Here is a 25,301-nt window from a genome sequence, read left to right on the forward strand (position 1 = left end):
TAAATCTTGAAAATTTGCTTATCGAATTGCAAGGAATTGAAGTTGTAACAAAAAAGTTGGAAAAATTTGAAGACATCTTATTTCTACGCAAATCAGAATAGAAATTAAATAAATATATATTTTGAGGAAATTTCATAGAAACTTCATAATTATATGTTTCATATATTCTACAAAAATATTTTGGTTACTACAGACAATATTGCAATGTTTTCAACTTTATCGTTACAGCTTCAAGTCCTTGCAATTTGATTATGTAATTTTCAAGATTTATAATCATAAGCTGATATGATACTGTGAAAAAATAGCTTCAAAATGAGCCCAAGAACATTACAAAATATTGATTATTAAGGAAGTTATTGAAAATTCAAGAAAACATTTAAATATACACTGTTCTTGCAATATCTACTTAAAAAATTGACAAATAGGCTTCATTCAGGGCTCATTTTCTACAAAATTTTTATAGCATTTAATCCTGTATAGAGAAAAAAATTTTGCTTTGACAGAGGTAAAATTGAGAGAACTTAATCAATCATCAAAAAAGAGGTGAACTTAAACTTTTGAACGGTAGTGTATGTAAAAATATGTTATTTTAAAAACATTTGAAATCGGCGTATAATTATTCAAAGCCTGAAAAGTTGCCAAAAAATTTCAATTGTAAAGCATTAAAATTGAAAAAAAAAAAACGTTAAAAAATTTACATTAAAACATTCAGATATAAATCTTTCCAATTTCTCAAAAATAAAAAATCACAATCTCGAGGCGCTTGAAATTTAATAAAGCCTAATTTAAAATATCTGCTAATGAAAAATTCAAATTTGAAGTATTAAAAATTGGATAATTTTTTTTCAATTGGAATACAAAATTAAAGATGGAAAGGAAAAAAATCAATTTTATAATAAATTCATTTTAATCTAAAAATAATCTTTAAAAAATCTACAATACTGAATTGCGTAGACATTTTAAAACTATTTGAAAAAGAGCTAAAGCACTTTTTAATTTTAACTTCCGCCTGAAGATGGAATACAGAAACTTTCTATAGAGTCCTTAAATTAAAGATCAGTAAGAATTGAAACATTCCAATCGAAATTAAACTATTCTGTCTTGTTTTTCCTTTCTATTTATTATTACTATTACGCGACAACTTCTGGCAAAGTGTCAGCATACTGGAATTCAGAACTGTTTTCATATTCACACATATCCAAAGCAATGTCGCAGCTTTCACGAACAACACGTTTCTCATCCTTGAGATATTTTTTCAAAATTTCCAAACAATCTGGACTTGCAATGGCTCCTAAAGCTTCTGCACACTCGTGACGAACCATTTCGTTTTCCTTTTCATCTTCAAGTGATTCCTTCAAATATGGAACGGAAACTTCCTCTTGCAGCTGTCCAAGAACGAAAGCGATTTCGTGACGAAATAAAGCCGTGCCAGCTTTCAATCCTGCGAAATAAAAATATGAAACTTACAAGTAATGAAGATTTCATTGATAGGGAATTTCAGAAAGAAATTATATTATATAAATATTATAAATATTGAAGCGCAGGACGGACTGAAAATGCTCAAATGATCAAATCGTTCGATCTGATGGACAAAATGTATGAGTTGACAACCACAAAATGGAAAAAAAGTTTAAATCGATGAATATTTCACGTTTTTTTCTTATTCGAAGATTCAAATTTGGGAAATTAAAAAAAAATAAGTTCAAAAATTAGGGCGAAAATTTTGTATCTCAATTTTTTGCTCATGAAGGATAAAAAAACAAAATAAAATTTTTAAAGTGTTTTGAATGATTTTTAATTATTTGAAAATGTGCAAACACATGTTTTGTAGATTGAATCATATGCACACATTTTGGAAAAAGTTTAATATTTCGAACCTGAAATTTCTTCAGCTTGAACCAAAGAAACATGATATAATTTTTCTTTCTTCGAACATTTTTTTTCGTGATTTAGGAATTTTTTATTCTTTTGTGATTTTAAAACGTCTTAAAGACCACAAAAAATTTGGTTTCCATGAAAGAAAAATAATGATATTTTACTTTGGTTTATGCTGCAGAAATTACAGATCGACATATCAACTGAATTAAAAAAAAAACTGCTTAAAAAATCAGCTGAATTGAAAACCATTAAAAATAGCAAAAAATAATGAAAATCCCCAAGGAATATATTGTTCTTCAAAGGATTTTATATGACACGCATTTCACCAATTAGATCAAATATTTTTTTTGACAAAGTTGCGTGTGTTTGAACTTTTAAGACTCGTGACGCGCCGTTTAAAAGAGAAGGGTCTTATTTTCTTTTGAAAAATTAAAATTCACAGTTTTTGCAAGAACAATACGAGATATGGAAAAGCTTGATATAGCAAAGTTATTATTTCCAAAGAGTTCTACAAAAAAGTTCTTCAGCACTTTTTTTCTCTCTTGCGTTATTATAGGAATATTTGCTTGAGTATGAAAAAATTAAATTTTCTGCTGACATAAATAACCAAAAGTATATATGTATATATCAAAATGCGTTGAGTTAGATTAAAATTAAAAATATTAATTATTGCCTTCGAATATTAAGACTTTCAAAGAAAAATTTTGTCACAAAATTTCTTCTTCCTGTTAATTCACATCTTCCTTGATTATTTATGACAGCAGAAAATTGAGCTTATTAAGATTTTAGCGAATATTTAGGTAATGACGAAAGAGAGACATAAGTGATACAGGACTGAGTTTTAGAATTTGTTTCAAAGCGGTGATTTGACCAAATTTGCATGTGGTTCTCAAAAATGTACTAGTATTTCGGAAGACATGGAACAATGTTATAGGATCTATAAGGTTTTAGGATATTTTAAAATATTCCAAGGGATATTTTAAGAGCTTTAAACAAGTTTGGGGTATATTTTTACAAATTGCAAATAATTTTCAAGAATTTAAAAAAAGTGCCAAGGGATTTCAAAATATTACAAAGGATTTGAAATTATTTAAGAATATTACTAAATTTCCAAAGAATTTTTAATTGATTTCAATAATTTCAAAGAGTTTCGAAGGGTTTAAAATATTTAAAGGTATTTAAAAATATTCCAACGAATTTTCAAGAGAATAAAACAATTTTACAGGATTTCCTAAGATTTTTATGATTTTACGGGGTTTAAAAAAAGTTCGTTTGCAGTTGTAAAGAATTTCGTAGATTTTCAGAAGATATAGAGCGATTTTACAGGACCTGAAAAGATTCCAAGGGAATTTCATCAGATTTACGAAGATTTTAATGATTCTAAGGAATTTTGAAAGCTCTCAGGGTGTTTTAGTAAAGTTTCCAGGATTTCAGCAAATATTATCACATTTCGCAGAATTTTAGAAAATTTAATAATATTTTTATGGATTTCAAACCATTTATTCACAAGAAGTGAGGGATTTCCAAGTGTTTCAAAGATTTGAAAATATTAATTGCAATTCGTTTTAATAAATTTAGAATTCACACTAAAGTCTGATTAATTTATCCTGCATTTTTTAAATTATCTTATTTTTTTAATTCAATCAACTCTAACCAATGAACTTAATTTTTTGTTTAATTCATCCTGAACTTGAATTCTCTCTGACTTTATATGCATTTTATCGAATTCTTCTAATCTTCCTTAGATTCCACTAAATTCGCTCAAATTGTACTGAAATCAATTGAATTAACCATTTTTCCCCCAATTCATCTGAATTCTTTTCAATTTTTGCTTCAACCTTTTTTATTGTCTAAGGAATTTATCCTGATCGAATTGTTTTTTAATTCTTTTAAATTCAAAAGAACATTGGTCATATTATTAATGCACATCAGTCACTTTTTGTGTTTTAAGTTTATTTCTGATAATAATAAATTATAAATGTATAAATTTAAATAAAATGGTCTCATTCCATTCATAAACTATTCCATATTTTTAAATGTTACAAGATTAGAATTTTGGTCTTTAAATAATAATGGTCAGGAGAAAGAATAAAGCTAAAGCTTGAATTAATTTTTTTTGAAAAATGTTTTTTTTTTTTAATTTTTCTCATTTTAAAGTTTATTAGTTTCATAATTTCTTCTATAAAATAAACAAATTAAATTTAAAAATAAGTCAGGAAAAATGCAGGGAATTTTAAAAATGAATTTTTTCGGTTATACACTTGACGCGCGTCTTCTTGGAAAATATACTTAGCAATAAAACGCAAATTGCGTAATCAAGTAGTAACTCGAGAGCCATAAAAAATAATTACCTTCTGAAATCGCCAGAGTGCTCGTTTTCGTTCGCATATTTCTCAGAGCGAACATGGCACGATATCGGTTGAAAAGCGTCTCGTTCTCGTCTAAAAGAGTATTTTTCAATTCCTCAACGCTTTTTGTTTCGCATGGAGGAGCGGGATCAACGGAAGCATAAGGATTGTCTGATAAATTTTCTGTGGTGGATTTCGGATCCTTTAACCATTTGAGTCGATGGAGAGCCAACTCACAGGTTTCAGCAACTTCGGGAAGAGGATCCTTGCAGTATTCCTCGAGAATGGGAATTGAAGTTGGATCTCCAATTGCTCCAAGTGCCTCGCCTTTAAATAAATAATTATTATATTTTTAGGGAAAACGATTCTGGCTTCTAACTTTTGTTATTTTAATTTAGGCAGGGTGGCCACTATTTTGATAATTTCCGTCTCCCAGTTTTCCCGGTAAAATGTCCTGATTTCAGCTGGTTTAGAAAAAAATATACTCTTTTTGCGAAACCCACAGTTTTTTTCACATATGATCAATTTCGAAAGCCGATGAGAAACAATAATTGATAATTTTGAATTTAAAGAGTTTGAAATATATATTTTATATTAGGTAACATTTTGCAAAAAGGACAATATTTCGAATGAAATGAAAAGGAATTGAACTTGTATTATTTCTTAATAACAGCATTTAAAATTAGATAATTTAAAATTGAAAGTGTTTGAATTCATAAAATTTTTAAACGAAAGTTTTTTAAATTCAACAATTTCACACTCAAATTTTGAAAATTAGACAACTTTGTTATTAAGGAGTTAAATTAAATCACTTAAAATTCAAAGCGTTCAAAATCGAACCACTTTTTTAAATATAGAAATCTCAAAATTGAATGATTTCAGATTAAAATTTCGAAAATAGGACAATTTTACAATATTAAAAAATGAATATTTTCAGATTCGAATATTGAAAATTGGATCATTTTAAATTCAAAGGTAATAAAATTTTATTATTTGTAATTAAAGGCACTTAAAAGTAAATAATATTAGATTTAAAACGATTACAATTTTACAATTTAAAATCGATAACTCAATTGAATCTTTCAAAGTTAAAGCTTTTGACATTCTAGAACCTTTAATTTGTTATTATATATAGAAAATACATAATTGTAACATTTAAATTGATTAAAAATTTTTTTATCAAATCAAAAAATAAATGGTAATTTTAATTCATTTAAATATTAATAAAAATATTAATAGAAAATTGAAAATTTAGCGTTCTGTCTGGGACAGAGCGGAAAATGCATTGGAGTGAGACGGAACACTTGAATGATACATTATTTTATAATCAAGAAAGTAATTTTCATGTTATTTTGTGTGCAGCAATATTATTTATAATTTTTTTATACGTACATCGATATCAATACTAAAATTTTTTGAAATTGACATAAAATTGATTTTAGTTCATAACGGAGCAATACTAATTAGTTTTTCAAGAAGAATATGATGTAAATATTTATTTTCATTAAGAATAAGTATGAAATATGATGTTGAAAATATTTCTAAAAATGATTTTACAGACCTTTAAGGTGTATTTAGCTATGTTGGATATTTATTTAGTACAGAATTTATTTATGTTAGAAAAGTATTATCAATTTTTAACATATTTTGATATACTACTCTATTTATATAAGAGAATTTTTTTGAACCCAAGAACTTTTTTTATATGTATAATATCGACCTTAAACTTTTAGAAAATGCAAGAACCGACAGTAAATTACTTTTATGTACGTTTTGTACATCTCGCAAATATTTTAAATAAAAGAAAAGTTCTTAGGTTCAATAAATTTCAAGGCTATGTCAAAAAATGGTTCAAGTTAATTTCTTTCACAATAATTTTTATCGAGCTTTCTACTCAAACTAAGTATATAAACGTACTTTATGGTCTTTTCATACATTTTCCAAAGTTTTAGTCCGATATTTTGTTTACAAAAAAAGTTCTGAAGTTCTTAGTGTATCACATGCCCTCTAATGCATGCCTAACAGAGCTTTCTGGATTCCAGAAACATTTTAAAAGAACAGTTTTCTACACAATAATAATAAAATGATGAAAGTATGAGTTCAGAAAAATAAACGCGCTTTTGTGGCTAAAAAAGAAGTAACTGAAATTCATAGAAATTAAAAGTATTGTTCATAAATTATTTCAATAAAGACTAAAACTTCAAAAATATGGATAATAAAAATGCAATTCGAAATATAACACTTTGAATTTTTCACGGAACCTGTTAAAGTATTATTTATAAACTTACATAAGGTACAATTCACGTTGTTTACGTCTACTATCATCGACAAAAGATTATGAAAACCATAAAAACACTGTTCCGCCTCGCCCCAGTGTGTGTCTTGTTCCGCCCCAAATTGCACTCTATATTTGTGTGTAAATATTAAACACTTGTCTCCAAGAAATTAATAAAACTCGATTATTAAATTAAAATTAAATAATTCATATTTACAGTAAGCGTCAATAAAAAAATACATCTTGAAATTTTCAATAATTAATTTCCATTTAAAATTACCTTAAAATAAAAGAATACAGTTGCTAAAACGTCAGCATTACTGTATTCTTGTATTTTTTTCTTGATTTTTCTTTTTGTAGAACTGGTGTGCCAGCTTTCCTATCAATTCATAAAAATAAAATTTTTGAAAACCTTATACCCGGTTCTCCCGGGTGAGTGGCCACCCTGTTCAGGATTTTAAGCTTTTACCTGCTTCATGGCGAACCATAGGTTCTTGAGATTTATCTTTCAGGACGTTGATGAGACCAGAAATGGCATTTTTATCTTGCATTTGTCCTAGGCAATAAGCGAGTTCGTGTTTTAATAACGCAGAAGGATCCCTAAACCCTTTTTCTATTTGTTCGATGGCCAATTTCCCCCCAATATTTTTTAAGGTGAAGAGAGCTCGAAATCTTTCCTTCAATGGTCTGTTTTCGTTATTCAAAACGCGACCTATCGCCAAAATGTCCTCATCTTTTACTGTTGTCATGTTTCCTGTAAAAAAGGGATTATATGTTAGTTTAAATCAGGGGGTGCTTCCACTGTACTGCCCAATGTAAAAAATGTGTCACGAGAGTTGAAAACGGCCCTGCTTCGGCGCTAGTAGTAACTTTGTTCTACAAAACCATGCAGTGCCATAGGAAAAATGCATAAAAATTACAAAATAAATATTCAGAACTTACGAAAAATAATTTAAAAATAAATAAAAATATACAAATGAATAAAAAAATGCTAAAAATATATATTATCAAATTTTAGAATTTTCCAAATTTCAAATAACGACAAGATCTTTAAATGACAAAAAATAAAATCCCAAATTTAAAAATATGCGAAACTAAAATTCATCGACTTCAAAGCCGATTTGTAAAATAAACGAATTATTAAATTCCCACAAATATGTCAATTCTCGAAATTTATAACTGCTGAACATAGTTAATTAATTATTAATTTATGATTTATTAATATAATTATAAATAAGGCAAACAATTTAATTAATCATTAATTAATCATTAATTAATTATTTTCGGCAAATTTTAAATTTCGTCAGACTTAACTTTCAGAAATAGAGATATTTATGGGAATTTAACAATTCTTTTATTTTATAATTCAGCAATTTTTTTGTCTTGCTAATTTAAGATTTTCTTATTCATTTTTTCGTTATTTTGCGTTAGTCTCGGACATTCAAACACTTTTAAATATAATGATAAAGAACTAATTTTTTTTACATTGCCGTTTTAAAATATAATGCTACTATATAATAAATATAATTATTATATCTATAGATGATAAACAAGAAATATGATAAATCCTAAAATATTGTTTTCTATTGCAATGAAATAACGAACTCTTAAATGTGATATTTTTTTTAATCAATTAGAGTTTGTAACGAAGCTAAAATATTTAAAAATTTGTATGTCACTCTCAAAGCATAAAAAATAAATAAATCCATGTTGAAATTAAATTCTGAGAATTGAAAACGAGAAAATAAGTATTATCGCCTTGTTTTAAAATTTATATAAATATAATTTTCATAAGATTCTTGAGAAAAATTAAAAGATTTAAAAATATTTTAGGCTTGTCAAAGAAGAATCTAGAAGATTATAAAGAATTTTTTCATAATATAGGATTTTACGAAATAAAATAAGTTACATAATAATAAGTAAATAAAGTTATTTTAATATTTCTTAGGAACCTGAAAAAAAGTCTTTAATTTTCGTGAAACTTTACAAAATTCTTAAAAAACCGTAACTATTTTGCTTTAAAATCTTTCACACTTTTTAAAGATTTTAGGAAATAATTCCAAATCAAAAAGATGAATTTTCAACCAATAAAATTAATTTTCTACCAAAAAGATAAAGTTTAAACAAAACACATAAATTTTTAAGGAAATAGTTTAATTTTCAAACAAACAAAAATGAATTTTCAACCAAGAATGATACATGTTTATCTCGAAATGGAATAGTTATATTCGCAGTTTAAATAAATTTAACTGTAAGAACCAATTTTCAACAAAAGAAATCAATTTTTAACCAAGAATATTAATATTCGACCACAAAAGATGAATTTTCAAAAAAAAAATTTCATATTTGAACCAAAGAAACTAATTCTGAAACAAAAAGATGAATTCTATTCCAAGAAGACTAATATTCTTTATAAATGATGAATCTGAGGAATTACAGCCATAAATTGTAACTAAATTTTTTTCGATTTGATTTTAAAGAGGTTTCTCAAAGCACCTACGGCTTTGACGATTACAGTCTCATTACGAAACTCGCGCTTCGCGCTCGATAATTCGTGTCCACTTCAAAAACTTCATCAAGATAATTTGTCAATCTTTTTAAAATCTACTAAAAATAAAGTTTTAAAGTTATGGATATCTTACAAAATCAAAATGGCATATTTTTGAAAATGATTTAACTTTTTGGAAAGTTTGTCTAATTAAAAAATGTCATGATAATAGTTTCGAAAAACATTTATTTTACATCTAGTAGAAATTTGGATTGATATTTCCTAACCTATTAAAAAATTTGTTTTTCCTTTTTTAGTAAATTTTCTAAATGTTGAAAAGCATATAACTTTTTGAAGTTTTATCGAATTAAAAAATTTCATTAGGATAATTTGCATTTCTTTTTGACGCGAATCAGAAAATTTGACAAAAATTTCTAAACTCATAAAAAATGTTTATTCAAATTTTGAAACAGCTCAAACTTTCTGAATTTTTGTCTAATCGAAAAATTTAACTGACATAGTTTCTAAATATATTTGATATCTAGTGATGAATTTAAATGAAATTCTCTAACCTTTTAGAAAAATATTTATTTTTTATTTTTCTGAACATTTTTAAAATGTTCAAAAGTACATAACTTTTCTAATTTTCATCGGAATTAAAATTTTTATTTAGATAATTTGCAAGTCTTCTACCTAGCTATAAGAAATTTTAACGAAAAATTTCAAATTTGAAAAAAAATTTTTTTTTAATTTCGAAAATGCTCTAAATTTGTAAATGTTGGTTGGAAATATCTGCTTAACGAACTTAGCCTTCATTTTAAGAAACTTAAGAAGAGTATCAAAGGCTGACATACAGACATACAGACATATAGACAGACAGACACCGATGAAATTTTATGATTTTTGGATTCTCTAAGTGCCGAAACGTAAAGATTCGTTAAAAACCAGAGATCTAAAATTTGGACGACTACATTACACTTTCATGAATGAGAATGTAAAAATTAATTTAAAACCTAATAGCTAAATTTTCGACCAACAATGATATAATTATAATTTTAAATAAGATCAATTATTGTCTACCAAAAATAAAAATGAAATTAACCAACAAAATTAATTTTAAGCAAAATACATCAATTTTTAACTAAAAAATATCAATTTTCGCTCTAAAACGGAATAGTTAAATTTTCAAAAAGAGGGAGATTGAATGAAAATGATGAATCACCAGTGTACCTGAAGTTCTGACCGTTCAAATAAACGAAATATTTTTCTCCATTATATTTTATTTTATCCATAAATATTATTCCAACTGCAATTTAAAATATGCATTAACTTTATGTATCAATAATAAATTATTTCAGATATTAATGAACAAAAATTTGAGCACTTTTTCTAGTTTACAAAGTCATCAGTAAAAAATTTCGTTAATTTGAACATTCAGAACTTCAAGTACATAAAAAATGTAATAGTTTATATTTTAACAAAAAATAATTTTAATTTGAATCCAAAAAAAGTTAAATTCAAATAAAAAGACGAATTTTCAACAAAATAGTTGAAAATCCTCGATGAAAAAAAAAAGATCAGTTCTCAACCAAGCAGTTGCATTTTATCTAAAAGATTAAATTTCTACGATATAAGATGCATTTTTAAAACAAAAAGACGAAATTCAAGCAAAACAGATTTTTCAGTCAATAAAAAATGTCATCCAAAATGTGAAAATTTCATGCTAATGAGACGAATTTTCTACAAAAAAGTGGAATTTTCATAATGAAAATATTAATTTATAAGAAAAAGGTAATATTCGGATAACATAGTTTAAATTTAAAAACAAAAAGCCGAATTTTGAAACAAAAGAGTTGAATTTTCAACCACAAAATTGACTTGGTTCTTTTTATCAAAATTGATGAATTTTTAACAAAATGGAAAAATCGTTTGTTTATTCTGCTAAGTTAAATAATTGAGTAAGATCTGTATAATTATTTAAATATTAGCAAAATTCCACACATACGTCAAGATTTTAAATTGAATTGAACATTGACAATGAGACTGAGACATATCACAAAAAATCAGAAAATCAGGATAACGATACAAAATCTTCTGGACACCCTACGCTTGCTCCTCAATTGTAATTTAAATAACATAAATTTTAAGGAAATAAAGTTTCAACAAAAAGTGAAACACCGGTCCCAACAAGTTTAATATTTCTTTCTGCGTATTAAATACAAATCTAACCAAAAGGTATTCTTCTGAAAAATTTAATAAGAAATATATGAATACGTATAAAAACAAACATTTGTTAAAATAATTAAATCGATAGTTTCCGTATTTTAACAACAAAATCTGTAAAGTTAACCTATAAGTCATCTACCTTTCTTGTTAATCTTTTCCTACGTGAATTTCACACCAAATTTGTGTGCACAATTTTACACTATTTTATGTTTACAACCGTCAATTAGTTTTTACCCAAAAAATGTAAATTCTAGGCAGACTTTTTCACACAAATCAAATTTTCGAAAATAACACGTGCAACGTCAAAAAGTCCGACGGACGGAACTGTCGGAATTGGATTTAAGCAAGGAAAAACTTGGAACAGAAAAGCTGAAAATAGGAAAACGAAACGGGAACCGTTAGTAGTAAATCCAAGATGGTGCTCGAAAGTACTATGATATGGTAAGCTGTCAGTTATTTTAACTATTTTTAATATTCATTTACGACTGAAAGTATTTTTCTTTCTATTGCACCAAAAAGTAATATCTATCAACAATTTATTTTATACCAGAGTTGAGTTTCTGGCTGAATTCGTCGAATAAAAGCCAATTTATTTCGCTCTATTTGGAATGACAAAGCAAAGTTGAAAGGTATCAAATCATAAAAAATCATTCCAAAATTAAAATCTCTTATAATATTTGTAAGCGTCCTCTTCAGAATTATCATGGTTACGATTTTTTTGAAATTTTACATGTGAAGTAGGAAAGAATAATCGTGATTGCGAAACCTAACCTCAAAATGTCAGAATACGTTCACCGATTCGTAACAATGAATAAATTATTTTTCTTAAAAAATGTACATTCGGACTATCTAACAAATTATTCCTAGTATGTTTCAACTATTTTTGTATTAATATTCAATTTTGATGGTCGTTCTTTTTGTTTGGTTCGAATTTCGGACGAATTGCATTTTGTTCTTTTCATTGCTCTGTATTATTTTATTTATTTTAAAAGTTATGAACATGTAATTTTATGTTTCTTTGTTCCAGTGTCGACAACAGCGACTACATGAGAAATGGAGATTTTTTACCAACTAGATTACAAGCTCAGCAAGATGCTGTTAATTTAGTCTGTCATTCGAAGACTCGTTCCAATCCAGAAAATAATGTTGGTCTAATAACTCTTGCCAAGTAAGTATTCTTCTTCTCAAGCAATTAAACAACCCTTTCCAGGTTGAAACGTTTCAAACTTTTTTAGTTTTTTGATACTTTTTTAAGCAAGGCTAATTTGTTGCTATTTTTTCAGCAAAGTGATATAAAAAATTATTTTTTAAATAGGCAGTTTAAAAAAAATGAAAATCAAAGAAAGTTATGCCTAAGGGAACTACTTTACCAAAAAAAAAAATAATAAAGAAATCAAACTAACATTGCCTCCGGTTTTTGAAGCCAGGAATGAAAATAACCATACAACGCGTTTTTGAGAAAAATCTTTTTTTTTAAATTTTAACGATTAAATACTTTAAAATTCTCAAAAAACGACACAAGATATGAATATCAGTTCATTGTTTAAAATTGCTAACCCTGAAATCTATAAAATTATACCCTTCCTAGTGGTTTATTCTGTGTATTTCAACGAGTTAAGAAATATGTATATAGAATCGATCGATAAAAGTGGATGAAAATAGCATATATTTGATCAAACTTCAACATTTTATTTTTATTTATGATTGTTTTCAATTCAATAAAGATGTACAGAACATTTTCCGTAAGAATACTAAGGATCCTCAGTTGCAACGTAAAAAAAAAACTGGTTTTTATTTCTAAATTTAAGGAAACCTAATTTTTAACGATTCAAACTAATTTTTTTGGAAAAGGCGCTAAAGAGGATCAGTAGTTCATAATTTAAATTTGTTCTACTTCCTAAAATGTGTAAGTGTATGCATTTAACATATGTTTGCCTAGTATGCTTTAACCAATTTTATAAAACAAAACTAAAGTGATAAAAATGGTCTAAAATAGCATTTAATTCAGCATTTTTACTGAATTGTCTTCAATTTTAGAGAAGAAACTCTATATTTCTTTATTCTAAAGGATAGGAACCTTAATAATATAAAGTATCGTGTTCTTCATTTTGTAATTGAATTAAATACAAACTTTAAAGAAATCAAATGTTGAAATTCGTTCAACTAAATGTTATTTTCGTCGATTTTTATGGAGTTCTTTTTATTATTATATTATTTTTAATTTGTTAAAATACATAAGAAAAACATCCGAGAATGGTATTTTTAATACATTGCATAGAGAAGAACAATTTAAAACTGACTTGTTTTTTATTTCTGACAAAAATTAGATTTTTAATCGTTATAAATGTTTCTTTAATTTTAGAGATAAAATTCCATTTTTCTTTACTCTATAGGTCAGGTATCTGGATAATCTCATGTATCATGTTCTGCATATTGTTACTGCAATAAATAAAAACTTAAAAGAAAATAAAATACAAAGTTAAACTAAATGCTAGTTTACTCGATTTTTATGGACTATATTATAGATTTTATCAAGTGAAACCTTTTTGATCTATGAGTTGCTATTCATATTCTGCGTCGTTTTTGGGGAAAATTAGATTTTTCATCATAAAAAATGAAAGTCATTTTTCTTAATAAATGTCTCCAAATTTGCACAGTTTTTTAGTGAACGTTTTTCAGGCGATAATTTCTGTTTAATGGATCCCTGTTTAAAAAAAATGTGATCGATAGGAATGAGGAAAGAATTTTATTAGGCAATTGGGGGTTTTTCACTGGTAAAAATGCATTAGAAAAAATTTGATACATAAGTCTGGGAACTCATAAATGTAAGCAGTTTTTGTCAAATTTCTTGTTTACATTTACGATTACTCAGATTTGGCAAATTTTTTTCTGCTGTATTTTTACCAGTAAGATGGTTTACCAGTATTCTTGGCCTAATATGGATAAAATTGGTCGCAACATACATTAATTTAAGTTTATTTAAGCTAACAACGCATTGAAACTTACATAAAATAATGATATAATTGTATTTTTTTTAAAAACCTATTTCACAAAAATGTGTTTTTTTACTGTATAAGATGGAAATTCTATCTAAAACTATTTGTTTCTGATGAATATTTGTTTATAGTATTCAATCATTGTTTTATACTCCACAAAAAAATCGTAAAAACACTTTTATGCAAAAATTAAAATACATATTTAAAACTGTATCTACTCTTTCTAGTTGCATTTTTCGGCACCATGTGGCGAAATGGTCACCATTCCCAATAATATCATGATACTGTTTTTGTAAATCAGGAAAAAACTTTATTGTATTAATTTGAGGATAATCGGAAGATTAAATTTATTAATATTGTTATTAAATATATGCTTATTTGCTTTAACTTTATATATTAATCTTGTTTATAATTTATAAAGAAAAAACTACTTTTTTATTTAAAAAAAATTTTTAACTGACTTAAAAAGGTTGTTTTTTATTTTCGATGGTATTTTTTTCCGAAAGAGACTTTTTTAGTTCCATAGAGCACTTTGAAGTGTGACATTTTATTTTACCTTTAGTTCCAATTTCAATGAAAATTTTATTTTTTTATTTCTAGTGTCGAAGTTCTGGCAACTCTCACCAGCGATGTCGGTCGAATTCTTTCAAAGCTCCATACAGTTACACCCAATGGAAACCTTGCTCTTGTCACAGGAATTAGAATTGCACATGTAAGTAAATTATTCAATCTAGAAATTGTCTCTCTTTTGAGACTCCTGCCAAAATTGATATTCCATTAGAAGAAACTCGGTGTATAAATAAATAATATTAGAATATTAAAGAAAGGTTTCAAATCATTTGTACTTATTTTAATATTAAATGGAATTGCAAGGTATTCTTGGAGATTTCAAGAGATGTCATAGATTTCTAGGGATTTGACCGGACTTTTTTAAGAGAAATTTAATGAATAAGTTTAATTTATATTGAGGGGATTTTGAATGAATTCTACTTATTTTAAGGAATTATTACGATTTCCAAACATTAAACTGAATTTTCAAGAGACTTAATCAATTTTAAGGAATGTCAACGAATCTTGTATAGGATTTCAAGGAATTTGGCAAGATTTATGAGGATTTTGAAAGTTTTTAAACGATTTGAATAGGTATCAAAGAATTTCAAGTGATTTTAAAGAATTTTGTAGAATTTCCGAAGAAGTTATGCTCTATTTTCAAGTATTTCTTGTAAACTATGTATGATTATTCGGTCCAAAATTTCGGGACTAGCCCATCCACTTTTTAGCTCGGCCAATTTTTCAGCACGACTAGGCGCAGTCTATTTTAATACATTTTTATGATTTCAATGGATTTTAGGTCATTTCAACCAATTTCTATGGAACTTTAGTTAATGAAATACATTTTATTTCAAGGTCTTTTTACGGATTTCAGCGACTTCAAGGGATATGAAGGAATTAACAAAAACTTTACAAGGTTTTCAATATTTTAAGTTATTTTAAAACATACCAAACAATTTCAAGGGATTTTTAAAATTGCAAGGGATGTCAAAGGATTTTGTAGGGTTTTCAAAGAGTTCAAGGTATTTAAAAGAATTTCACAGGATTTAAGAGATTTGATAGGGTGTGTGGGGGATTCTGAACCAATATAATTAGATTATTACATTTTCTAAATAGGAAAAGAAACAATCCAAAAAATTTTAATGCATTTCTAAAAATTGCTAATATTTAATGCATTCTTTTTACAAAAATATAAATAAAAAGTTTTTTTTTCAAGAAATAGATGTGAACTTACTTGGATCTAATTAAAAGAAGTCTTATAACATTCATAAGCAAAAGTGCATATTGAAACGAATCATCAGTTAAGTTTCTCTATTTAAAAACATTTGATTCAAGGCCGAAAGGAAATCAATTTTTCCATGAATAATTTTATGCAAAATGAGCATGAAAAAGATTCACAATGAAAAACTAGACCTCCAAACCAACTCACATTTCGGCTCATTAGAGAAAAAAATAATAATAATTGTGAAAAAAAGGTAGGAAAAGGAAAAACTGATCCAAAGTCAATCTCTCACTTTGTCCTTTCTTCGTCTTTTTTATACTACTAGGAAACAAATATATTTGAATTTATCAATCAAACTTTGTAGTTTTCCTATAAATAATCCCAAATGAGGGGTTCTTTGACCCTGAAACATGTTGGTTTCTTAGTAGTATAAAAAAGACGGTTAAAGGAAGAAGTGAAAGGTTGGTTTTAATTGACTTTGTCCTTTTTCTCCCTCTTTTTTCAATTGTTTTTCTTGTCTCTAATGAGCCGAAAAGTGAGACTACGAAAAAAATAAATAGACAAAAGTTGCTCATTTTAAAAAGAACTACAAAGTTGTTATTAATAATTTTTGATAGGATGCATAGTTGTTGTTTTAATCGTAAAAAAAAACGTTAGAAATCTGCCTGCTGCTTGGGCCACATTATCATCGGGCGCTGCTCGCTTTGCTCGCAAGTTTGAGCGCGCCTAGAGGTGTATGTAGGATCACGCGCTCCGCACTCTGTATTTTTACCCCCCCCCCCCCCATTTATGCACAGATCTTTAAAAATTAAAGGTTAAACTATCAACAACTTTAATTTGGCGATTGTGAATTCTCTTTTGTTAAAGCTTCTTCGGATTTAACTAAAACAACTTTCATCATATATCTCGTGCTTTGGATTCGATTAAAACTTGTCCAAAATGCAATCTTTTCTACATTACGTTCAACTCTATTATATTAAATAATAAAAACCAAAAATATATTTTTATGGTCACTTTAATATTTGTTCCTCATTTAGCATTAATCTTCATTCGCAGCTACCTTGAAAGGTGTGTAATTTTAATAAATTTATATTATTATAATTCCTAATATTGACTGGTATTGAAACAACATTAACATTAACAACATTAAAATTTAATGCAAATTGGGGAACAAGTATTAAAGTAATCCTTAATATAATATACATTTGATATAATATTTTTGAAATTAATATATAAAAGTTTGCATTTTGAACCAAATAGAGTGCGAAGCACGAGACAAGTTTAGAGAATGTGTTCATTAAAGCCGAAGAAGCTTTAAAAAGAGAGAATTCATAATCACCAAATTACAGTTGTCGATACTTTGACCCTTAATTTTGAAAGGTGCGTGCAGAAATGGGGAGGCGACAACCAAAAGCGCACACGTCACAACATTAAGAAAATTGAGGAACACAGAATGTAAGCAGTTCCGAGCGAAATTGCACAAGGTCGGGGCGGGTTGCTAAGCAAAGGTACATAAGTCCATTCGACCAATCAGAAGCCGCGTAAAAATCATGTGGTCGGCGCATTCGCCTGCGGGGACATGCGAATTGTTATTGTTCAGTATTTGACGCAACAGTTGGCCATTTTTGCTTGATTTTTCGCGTTTATGTCGTGTTTTTTGTGCTATTTCTCTGTTAATAATGGGCAAAGGTGACGATGAAGTGGTGCTCGTTGGCGACACAAGAGAATGCAGTTTGAATGTTCTAAATAAATGTTTTTTCAACAGTACGTTTTCAAATAATTTCAAAGTTTTTCCCAAACAATCATTCTGAAAAATTGTTCAGGGCGTTTTTTGTTGTTTCCTTCTTCGTAGTTTCATTACTAACTTGAGGAAGTGTAGAAAAATCTTTCAAAGCTACCTTGCATATTTTTTGTATTGTTCAGGCCAAACCTCACAACTCCAAACTTTATCCGTCATGCTATCCTTTTTTCATTTGAAATTAACGAGTTTCTCGCAGTATCAGATGTCAATGAAAAAATTAAAAAAAGAGAGATGAAATATTGCTAATAGAACTCAAGAAAATCTTTTTTTGGCCATACTGGAAAATTAGTTAACGTAGCCTTACGCGCTTTTGCTTACCACCTCCTCAAATGTGGGGGAAGTACACAGACCGAGCGCGAAGTCAGAGATATAAAAACGCGCGCGTCAAGCGCGCTCAAACTTGCGAGCAAACCGAACTGCGCGATGAGAATGTGCCCGCGCAATAGGCAGATTTTTTATATTGTAATCATTCCCTCTTTTTTGCAGCAGAGAATGCAAGACATGCAATAAGGAAATTTCGATTTATAAAAAAATATCTACTTTATTTCAGTTGGCTCTCAAGCATCGCCAAGGAAAGAATCACAAGATGAGAATCGTCGCATTTGTCGGCAGTCCAATTCAGCTCGAGGACAAGGAATTGGTAAAACTAGCAAAGCGTTTGAAGAAAGAAAAAGTGAGTGTCGACATCGTGAGTTTCGGCGAGGAGACAATCAACAATGATGTTTTGACTGCATTTATTAACGCTCTGAACGGAAAGGATGGTACTGGAAGCCACCTTGTGACAGTGCCCCCAGGTCCTCATTTGTCTGATGCTCTGATTTCCTCTCCGATAATTCAAGGTGAAGACGGCCTGGGTGGTGCTGGAATGGGAGGCGCTGCTTTCGAATTCGGCGTCGACCCCAATGAAGATCCCGAACTGGCATTGGTATGAAATCTTTACATTCAGAATTTCAGAACTTTAAAAATTAAAACACTCAGGCAATGGGCTCACGGCATTTTTGACACTTTTTTTAACGATTCTACTATTTCAACTGATTCCAATTTCAACAGATTCCAATGGGTTTTGAAGAAATTTTAACTAATTTCAGAGATTTGAAAAGAATTGTACAGGGTTTCAAAGCTTTTAGCGTATTTTAAAAGATTCCACAGAATTTCATGCTTGAAGAAATTTTAAGAGATATTACAAATTCCAAGGTAATTGGAGAGGATTTCAAGGGATTTTACACGACTTTCGCAATTTCACAGGGTCTCTAAGTATTTTCAAGTTTAACAAATTTTAAAAAGATTTGAGATATTTCATGATATTTCAGAATTTTCGACAAATTTCAAAGGATTTTATTGCTTAATATCAAAGGATTTCACAGCTCTCCAGGTGTTTTACGGATTTTCAAAGAATTTCTGGAGAACTTTAGGGTGTAAATGAAATTTGAACATTAAAAAAAAATTTTAACAATTTAAAAATAATATTTTGAAAGATTTTCAAGATGTAAGGGGTTTCAAAAGATTTCTGGAGACTTTACTAGGTTTAATCGTTTTTGAAAATTTCAAAGGATTTTGAAAAATATAATGTATTTTAAGAGTACGCGGAATCTACTGAGATTTCAAAGAATTTCTTAGGATTGTAGAAAATTTCTATAAAATTTCAAGGAATTTCACAATATTTAGGGGATTTAAAGGATTTTAAAAGAAATTAAAAGATTCCCTACTCAGATGGCTTCAACATAATTCAAGGATTTTTAAAAACATATTTGAGTCAATTAAAAATATTCCAAGGTATTTTAAAGCTTTTAGAGTATTTAAAAATATTTCTAGGAATTGAAAAATATGTATCAAAGGTTTTAAGGAGCTTTATCTAATTTCGTGGAGTTTTACGGGATTTCAGGCGATTTTAAAGATTTAATCATTTTTTAAGGAAGTTTGAAAAATAATATATAGATTTATAAATATTTTACTGCATTTTATTCGATCTTTAGTGGATTGCTAGGGATCTGTCAAGATTTAAGTGATTTTATCAATTTCAAGGGATTTCAAAGGATTTTAAGGAGCTTATGGTATTTTAAAACATCCCGAGGAATTTAACGAGATTTAAACATTTTGAAGGGTTTTAAGAGAATTTCGTAGGTTTCACAAAATTTTAAAGCATTTTAAGAAGGTATCCAGGATATCAAGGATATTTCAAAAATTCTAAAGGATTTCTAAATAACTTTAAGGAATTAATGAAATTTCAAGAGAATTCTAGGGATTTCAAGGGGTTTTAAGCGATCTCGCCAGTATAAGGAATTCACTGATTTTAAAAGAAATTATTATATTTTAAGGGATTTTAAAGGTTCTAAGAAATTAAAAAAATTGTCATCAAATTTTAAAGGACTCGAAAGGATTTTACGCGATTTTATGGGAGATCGGGTAAACTGGTATTACCGGCACCCTTTTAGTGGAAGATACTGTACAATAAAAATGCTTTTATTAAAATTACAGGGATTTAAAATGGAGAATTTTATGTGCATAAACATTCTATAGAATTATTATCCATGTTATTTGTAATTCAATATATATTTAGAGCAAAATTACTGAATTTATATTATTAAATATTATTTTTATCCTCTGAAAGTTAGAAATTAAAGTATTTCTTGTTTTGCAGTACTTTCAGAGGTTAGATTATTATGTTTTGCAATATAATTAATTTAATATTATTTTCAAATTTTAGTAGATTTAATATATTTGAAATATTCTTATTGTACCTACAAAACCAGTGAACGACATACGTGTCTCTCAGTGAACAACACCCAACAGAAGGAAGTTTTTAGGGAATTATACGTACTTTTTTTTGATATCCATGTTGCTATGATTGCTGTTTGCCTTCTTCATTCCTAAGACATCGCCTTCTAAGAATCTTTAATGTTCATTGTCTTGGTTCTTCTCTTTTAAGACCCATAATTATATAAAATGATGTTCTTTATTTTCTAAAGCAACTAAATTACATAATATTTCTTACAAATAAGTTTCTAAATTCTTTCAAATTCAAAATTAACACCGATGTCGTTCACTGAATTTGAATAAATTATTTTAAAATAAATACAAACAATAAGCATATAAATAATTAATATTCTCCTTTTTCTAAAAAGTTTTTCTGAAGGTGTCGGTAATACCTCTGTTTACTCTATATTTTGCATACCTGATTACGAAAATAGTTAAGCCCTCGATGAAATATTTCAAATATATTATATGTGTGACAATATTTTCCTACTATTTTTTAAGATTGATGCTACTGTTGACAGTATTTTGGATTCATTAGATGAGTCCGAGGCCTGAATATTAATAAATCCTTTTCGAAGCTGTTTTTTCATTAATTTATCAATCATATATTTTAATTTTTCTAGGCTCTTCGTGTTTCCATGGAAGAACAAAGACAGAGACAAGAGGATGATGCCAGACGAGCTCAAGCTAAAGACGCAACTGCGGAGAAGAAACCGGAAACAATTAAGGAAGCTCCAAATGAAGAGGCAATGCTGAAACGTGCACTAGAGATGTCGATGGAGGCAGGTGAAGAGTCGACCCCGACACCAACTCCGACTCCAACTTCTGAGACTGTTACGACGGCTCCTAGCAGTGGTGGACTGGTGCCCGACTTTGCTCGCATGACTGAGGAGGAACAAATCGCTTTTGCCATGCAAATGTCTATGCAGGATCAGCGTAAGTTGTATCATTTTTCTCAGTCCCGAGTCTGATTTCGCCTAATTAATTATATAGCCAGGGTTCACAGTCTTCCCCTTTTTTCTTAATTTTCCATTTTTTCTTGAAATTCTCCTATTCTCAAAAACCTTTCCCTTTTTCCCCCTTTCTCTTTAAATATACGATATTTAAAAATACTCTTTAGACAACTTTGAAGCAGAAAAATTTTAAAGCATTTTGAAAATGTGAAAACTGGAGACAGAAGTTGTTATCTAATATAAAATGGGAACACTTACAAAATATATAGTACTTTTTAAATAAGTATTAGAAGGTGAACACTTTTTAGTTAAAATGTAGGATGACATTCGATAAAAGTTGAAAACAATTTTTTAACGATTTGAAATTTAAGATATTTCCTTTTGGTAAAAAAATTATGACGAATTTGTTACGTTTACAGCTATTACTAGGAAACGATAAAAATAAAGGATGAAATTTAAAAATACATCTTTTGCTCAATGAATTTTTGTTTGAAAATGTGCAAAAACATGTTGTTTTTTTATCCGAGTTTTAGTAAAAGATTTTAAAAAATAAGTCCTTTTAAATTGAAAAATATTAGCTTGGACAATTTCAAGAATGAATAATAATTCAAAAAGAGGTAAAAATTAAACGATTTTATATCTAAAATTTTAAATTTGTATTGATTCAAATCAAAATAGATCAAAATAGAAGTATCTGAAATTGTTTCTTCAGCAATCAGTTGTTCCCTTTCATCAGCTTTAATTTTACAATTAAAATTAAAATGGTTGAATGAAAAAAATCTATCAAGAATTAGAAATTTTTTAATTATTAAAAGATTTAAATTGACTTATTAAAGTTTTAAAGTTTTTGAGCACAAACAAGTTTTAATGTCGTACTTTTTGGCGACTAACCTTTTTACAGTTTTAAATAAAGTTTGGATTCGTATAAGTTTCAACGTTTTGGAGCAGATGTTTTTCCATTTTCAATGGTTCCTGTTAAAAATTACTTTTTTATTTTAAACTTTTGTAATTGAAAATTGTTCATTTAGAACCTTGAATTCATTTTCTGATTTTTCGCAAGTTTATCGAATCAATTGTAATTGTAAATTAGAATTTTTTAAAGTAATAACAGTATAAAATTGTAGAATTTGAGCAGCTTGACTTTGAAGCATTCAATTTATTTTTCAATTGCATATTGTCAAACTTTTAATCGCTTTGAATTGAAAATACCGCTGCGATGTACTATCGATGTATTTACTATGCGTGTATTTATTTGTGTTAATTTTATGAGCATTTTTCTTCCCCATAGGTATCAAATGAATTTGCTTCTTCATAGAGCAAGGTTTTACCCTAACGAAATAGAGTTTCGCCAAGGTGTCCAGCGCGTGGAAAAAGCTTGAAGCAGAATTCTTTTTATTTCGTGTACGAAAAATCATAGAAGCTTTCTTTTGTTTTTTGATTCGCTGTATTTTCATTAAATTTTCCAGCAAAAATTACCAAATGGCTTAAGAAGGTTCAAACGATTCAGAGAGATAAATCAGAGTTGCTACAAGTCAGGAATGTCTTGAAAGTTCGGGAATTTAAAAATCGTCAGGGAAAGTCAAGTAATATCAGGAATAAGCCTGAAAGGGCCAGGGCGTTTTTGTTAAAACAAAGTTAAAGTTTATAGAATTCTGTATGACTGTTGTCACTAAAAGGGTTTGAGAAAAATGTAGAAACCCTGATTAAATATAAGCATGATAATAAGATAGGGAAGTTTCGGTTACAGAAATTGAAACTGATAAAATAAAACATTAGGAAAACAGATGAGAATTTTAAAAAAGGAAAATAAAACATTATATGTTGTATATTTTATTCAAATTAAATTATATTTTTTTCTTGCGTGTCTCAAGCAATATTTTGCACATCCATATAGTGCACTTAATAATTTTTTTCCAGATTGTTGGACAAAATATTTTGAACAATTCAAGGCATGAAATCGATAATTATCAAAATGTCCTCAAGTGTGACAGAAAAAAATCGTTAAAAATTTAAGTTAACCCTTTCTGGCATACATTTTTCATAAGTACGGTTTTTTATGAACATTTGTAGAAGGATGTTTTCCTGATCGCTGAACACGAATCTGGTCTCAGATTTTGAAAATTTAAAAATGGCGAGTCCAATATGGCGGACGAAAATTGAAATATTGAGAATTTCTCTAGAAATTGTTTATAGAGTGTGCGCTTTGCAGTAAAAAGGGAATGCTAGTCGGGCACGATGGATATGTAATGCATGTAACGTACCATTATGTTTACAATCAGATTTAAAATCAGAAAGACATTTCTTTTCGAAATATCATTCTTGAAATGTTGAAGAGATGAGAAAAATTGAAAAGGTTAACAAAAAATTGGAAAAATTAATACAAAAATTCAAACTTGAAAAAGAACAAAAAAAGTAAAAGTAGAGATAATAATCGCCACGTCCTCGTTCGTATCTCCAGACTCACAGACAATTTCCAGAAAAATTCAGTAATATTTCAATTTTCGGCCGTCCTTTCAAAATTTTCAAAATCTAAATTCAGATTTGCGATCAGTGACCCCAAAAATCCCTAAGAGACCATTTTCATCAATATTTCAATTTTCATCAATGAGTCTGAAAGTTTCCTAAAAATTGAATTTTTCCTAAAAAATGGTATTTTTCAAAAAATTTTTATTAATATTAAGAAATTAACAATTTTGAAATGTTTGCACAGTGCTTTTGATTTTGTAACATCGTATGAGCATGAGACTACAAAAGACCCCGGTTGAAAGGAATAATTACTACTCTTAAATCACAAGAAATGATTAAGAAAAAGGTAGCGTCAGGTGATGCCACTATGCTGCTAAGGGTTAATTTCATTTAGCAACAAAAAAAAACGAAGTGAATACCTATTTTGTGTATATTTGTATCCCTATTTTTTAGAAAAACTCAATAAATTGGCACAAAAATAATTCTTATAAGAAATCAATTTTTTAATTAAATGTGCACGGGAATCTTTAAAAAGCCTGTACGGGAATTTAATCGTAGGTATCTGCTGGACACCCTGTTCTTGATAACCGTCCTATTAAACATAAGCATAATTAATGGCCCAGAAAAATGCTTCATAGCCCTGGAATATTTTTAATTTAAATTGACTAGATTTTTGTTTGTTGAGAATCGCAAGAAAAGTGAAGTAAATATTCAATTTTCTGAAAAATTAACAGCCGAAGGAGAGCCGCCAAAGGAGGAGGCGATGGAAGTTGAAGAAGATTATGCAGCGGTGATGTCCGATCCAGCATTTTTGCAATCGGTACTCGAGAGTTTGCCAGGTGTGGATCCGCAGTCCGAAGCTGTGCGAGAAGTGGTTGGATCCTTAAAACAACATAAAGAGAAGGAGAAGGAAAAAGAGAAGGATAAAGAGAGCAAGTGAACTCGGTAGCAATAAGTTAGCTTTTGATCATATACAATAATGTTCTTTGATACTCGATTGCGTAGAACTGTGTAATGAATCTACATAAAGCGCGATTCTAATAAAATCATTATATCTGTTCAGTAAATGTATGTTTTTATTTTTCGTCCATTTCTTTAATAATTTTTGTATTACTTTTACACTTTTGTCTTACATATTCTGTGAAATTTTCGTTCGCATTTTAGACACTTTTTGTTGAGGTGTTCAACTTAGAAATGATAAAAATTATTAGTTTAAAATTTCGATGTTAATTCAGTTTCAGAACTAGAATAAGCCATGGGCATACAACGGATTTTTCGAGGGGTTGACCACTCGGTTTTTGAGTGTGTAACAGATTTCAAATGGTTACAAAAATTTGAAACG

The 25,301-nt window shown here is 28.2% G+C and overlaps 2 protein-coding genes across 3 annotated transcripts; one reads left to right on the forward strand and one right to left on the reverse strand.

The window, feature by feature from the left end:
- Positions 1–942: 942 nt before the first annotated feature.
- LOC117171289 (deoxyhypusine hydroxylase) lies at positions 943–11,473 on the reverse strand. Its single transcript, XM_033358439.1, has 4 exons — positions 11,355–11,473; positions 6,971–7,255; positions 4,230–4,553; positions 943–1,441 (listed from the first exon to the last, which is right to left on the reverse strand). The coding sequence occupies exons 2-4, from the start codon at positions 7,248–7,250 to the stop codon at positions 1,131–1,133; spliced, it is 915 nt and encodes a 304-aa protein (XP_033214330.1). The 5' UTR covers positions 7,251–7,255; positions 11,355–11,473; the 3' UTR covers positions 943–1,130.
- Positions 11,474–11,519: 46 nt separating this feature from the next.
- On the forward strand, positions 11,520–25,026 carry LOC117171288 (26S proteasome non-ATPase regulatory subunit 4). 2 transcript variants are annotated; one of them, XM_033358437.1, is made up of 6 exons: positions 11,520–11,656; positions 12,243–12,383; positions 14,812–14,923; positions 18,337–18,711; positions 21,164–21,476; positions 24,694–25,026. In XM_033358437.1, exons 1-6 carry the CDS (start codon positions 11,631–11,633, stop codon positions 24,897–24,899), a joined length of 1,173 nt encoding a protein of 390 aa, XP_033214328.1. In that variant the 5' UTR covers positions 11,520–11,630; the 3' UTR covers positions 24,900–25,026. The 2 variants fall into 2 exon arrangements, with proteins under 2 accessions (XP_033214328.1, XP_033214329.1); XM_033358438.1 differs by lacking the exon at positions 11,520–11,656 and adding an exon at positions 11,735–11,844.
- Positions 25,027–25,301: the final 275 nt, after the last annotated feature.

Source organism: Belonocnema kinseyi, chromosome 4 (assembly GCF_010883055.1).
Source record: "Belonocnema kinseyi isolate 2016_QV_RU_SX_M_011 chromosome 4, B_treatae_v1, whole genome shotgun sequence".
Taxonomy (NCBI): domain Eukaryota; kingdom Metazoa; phylum Arthropoda; class Insecta; order Hymenoptera; family Cynipidae; genus Belonocnema; species Belonocnema kinseyi.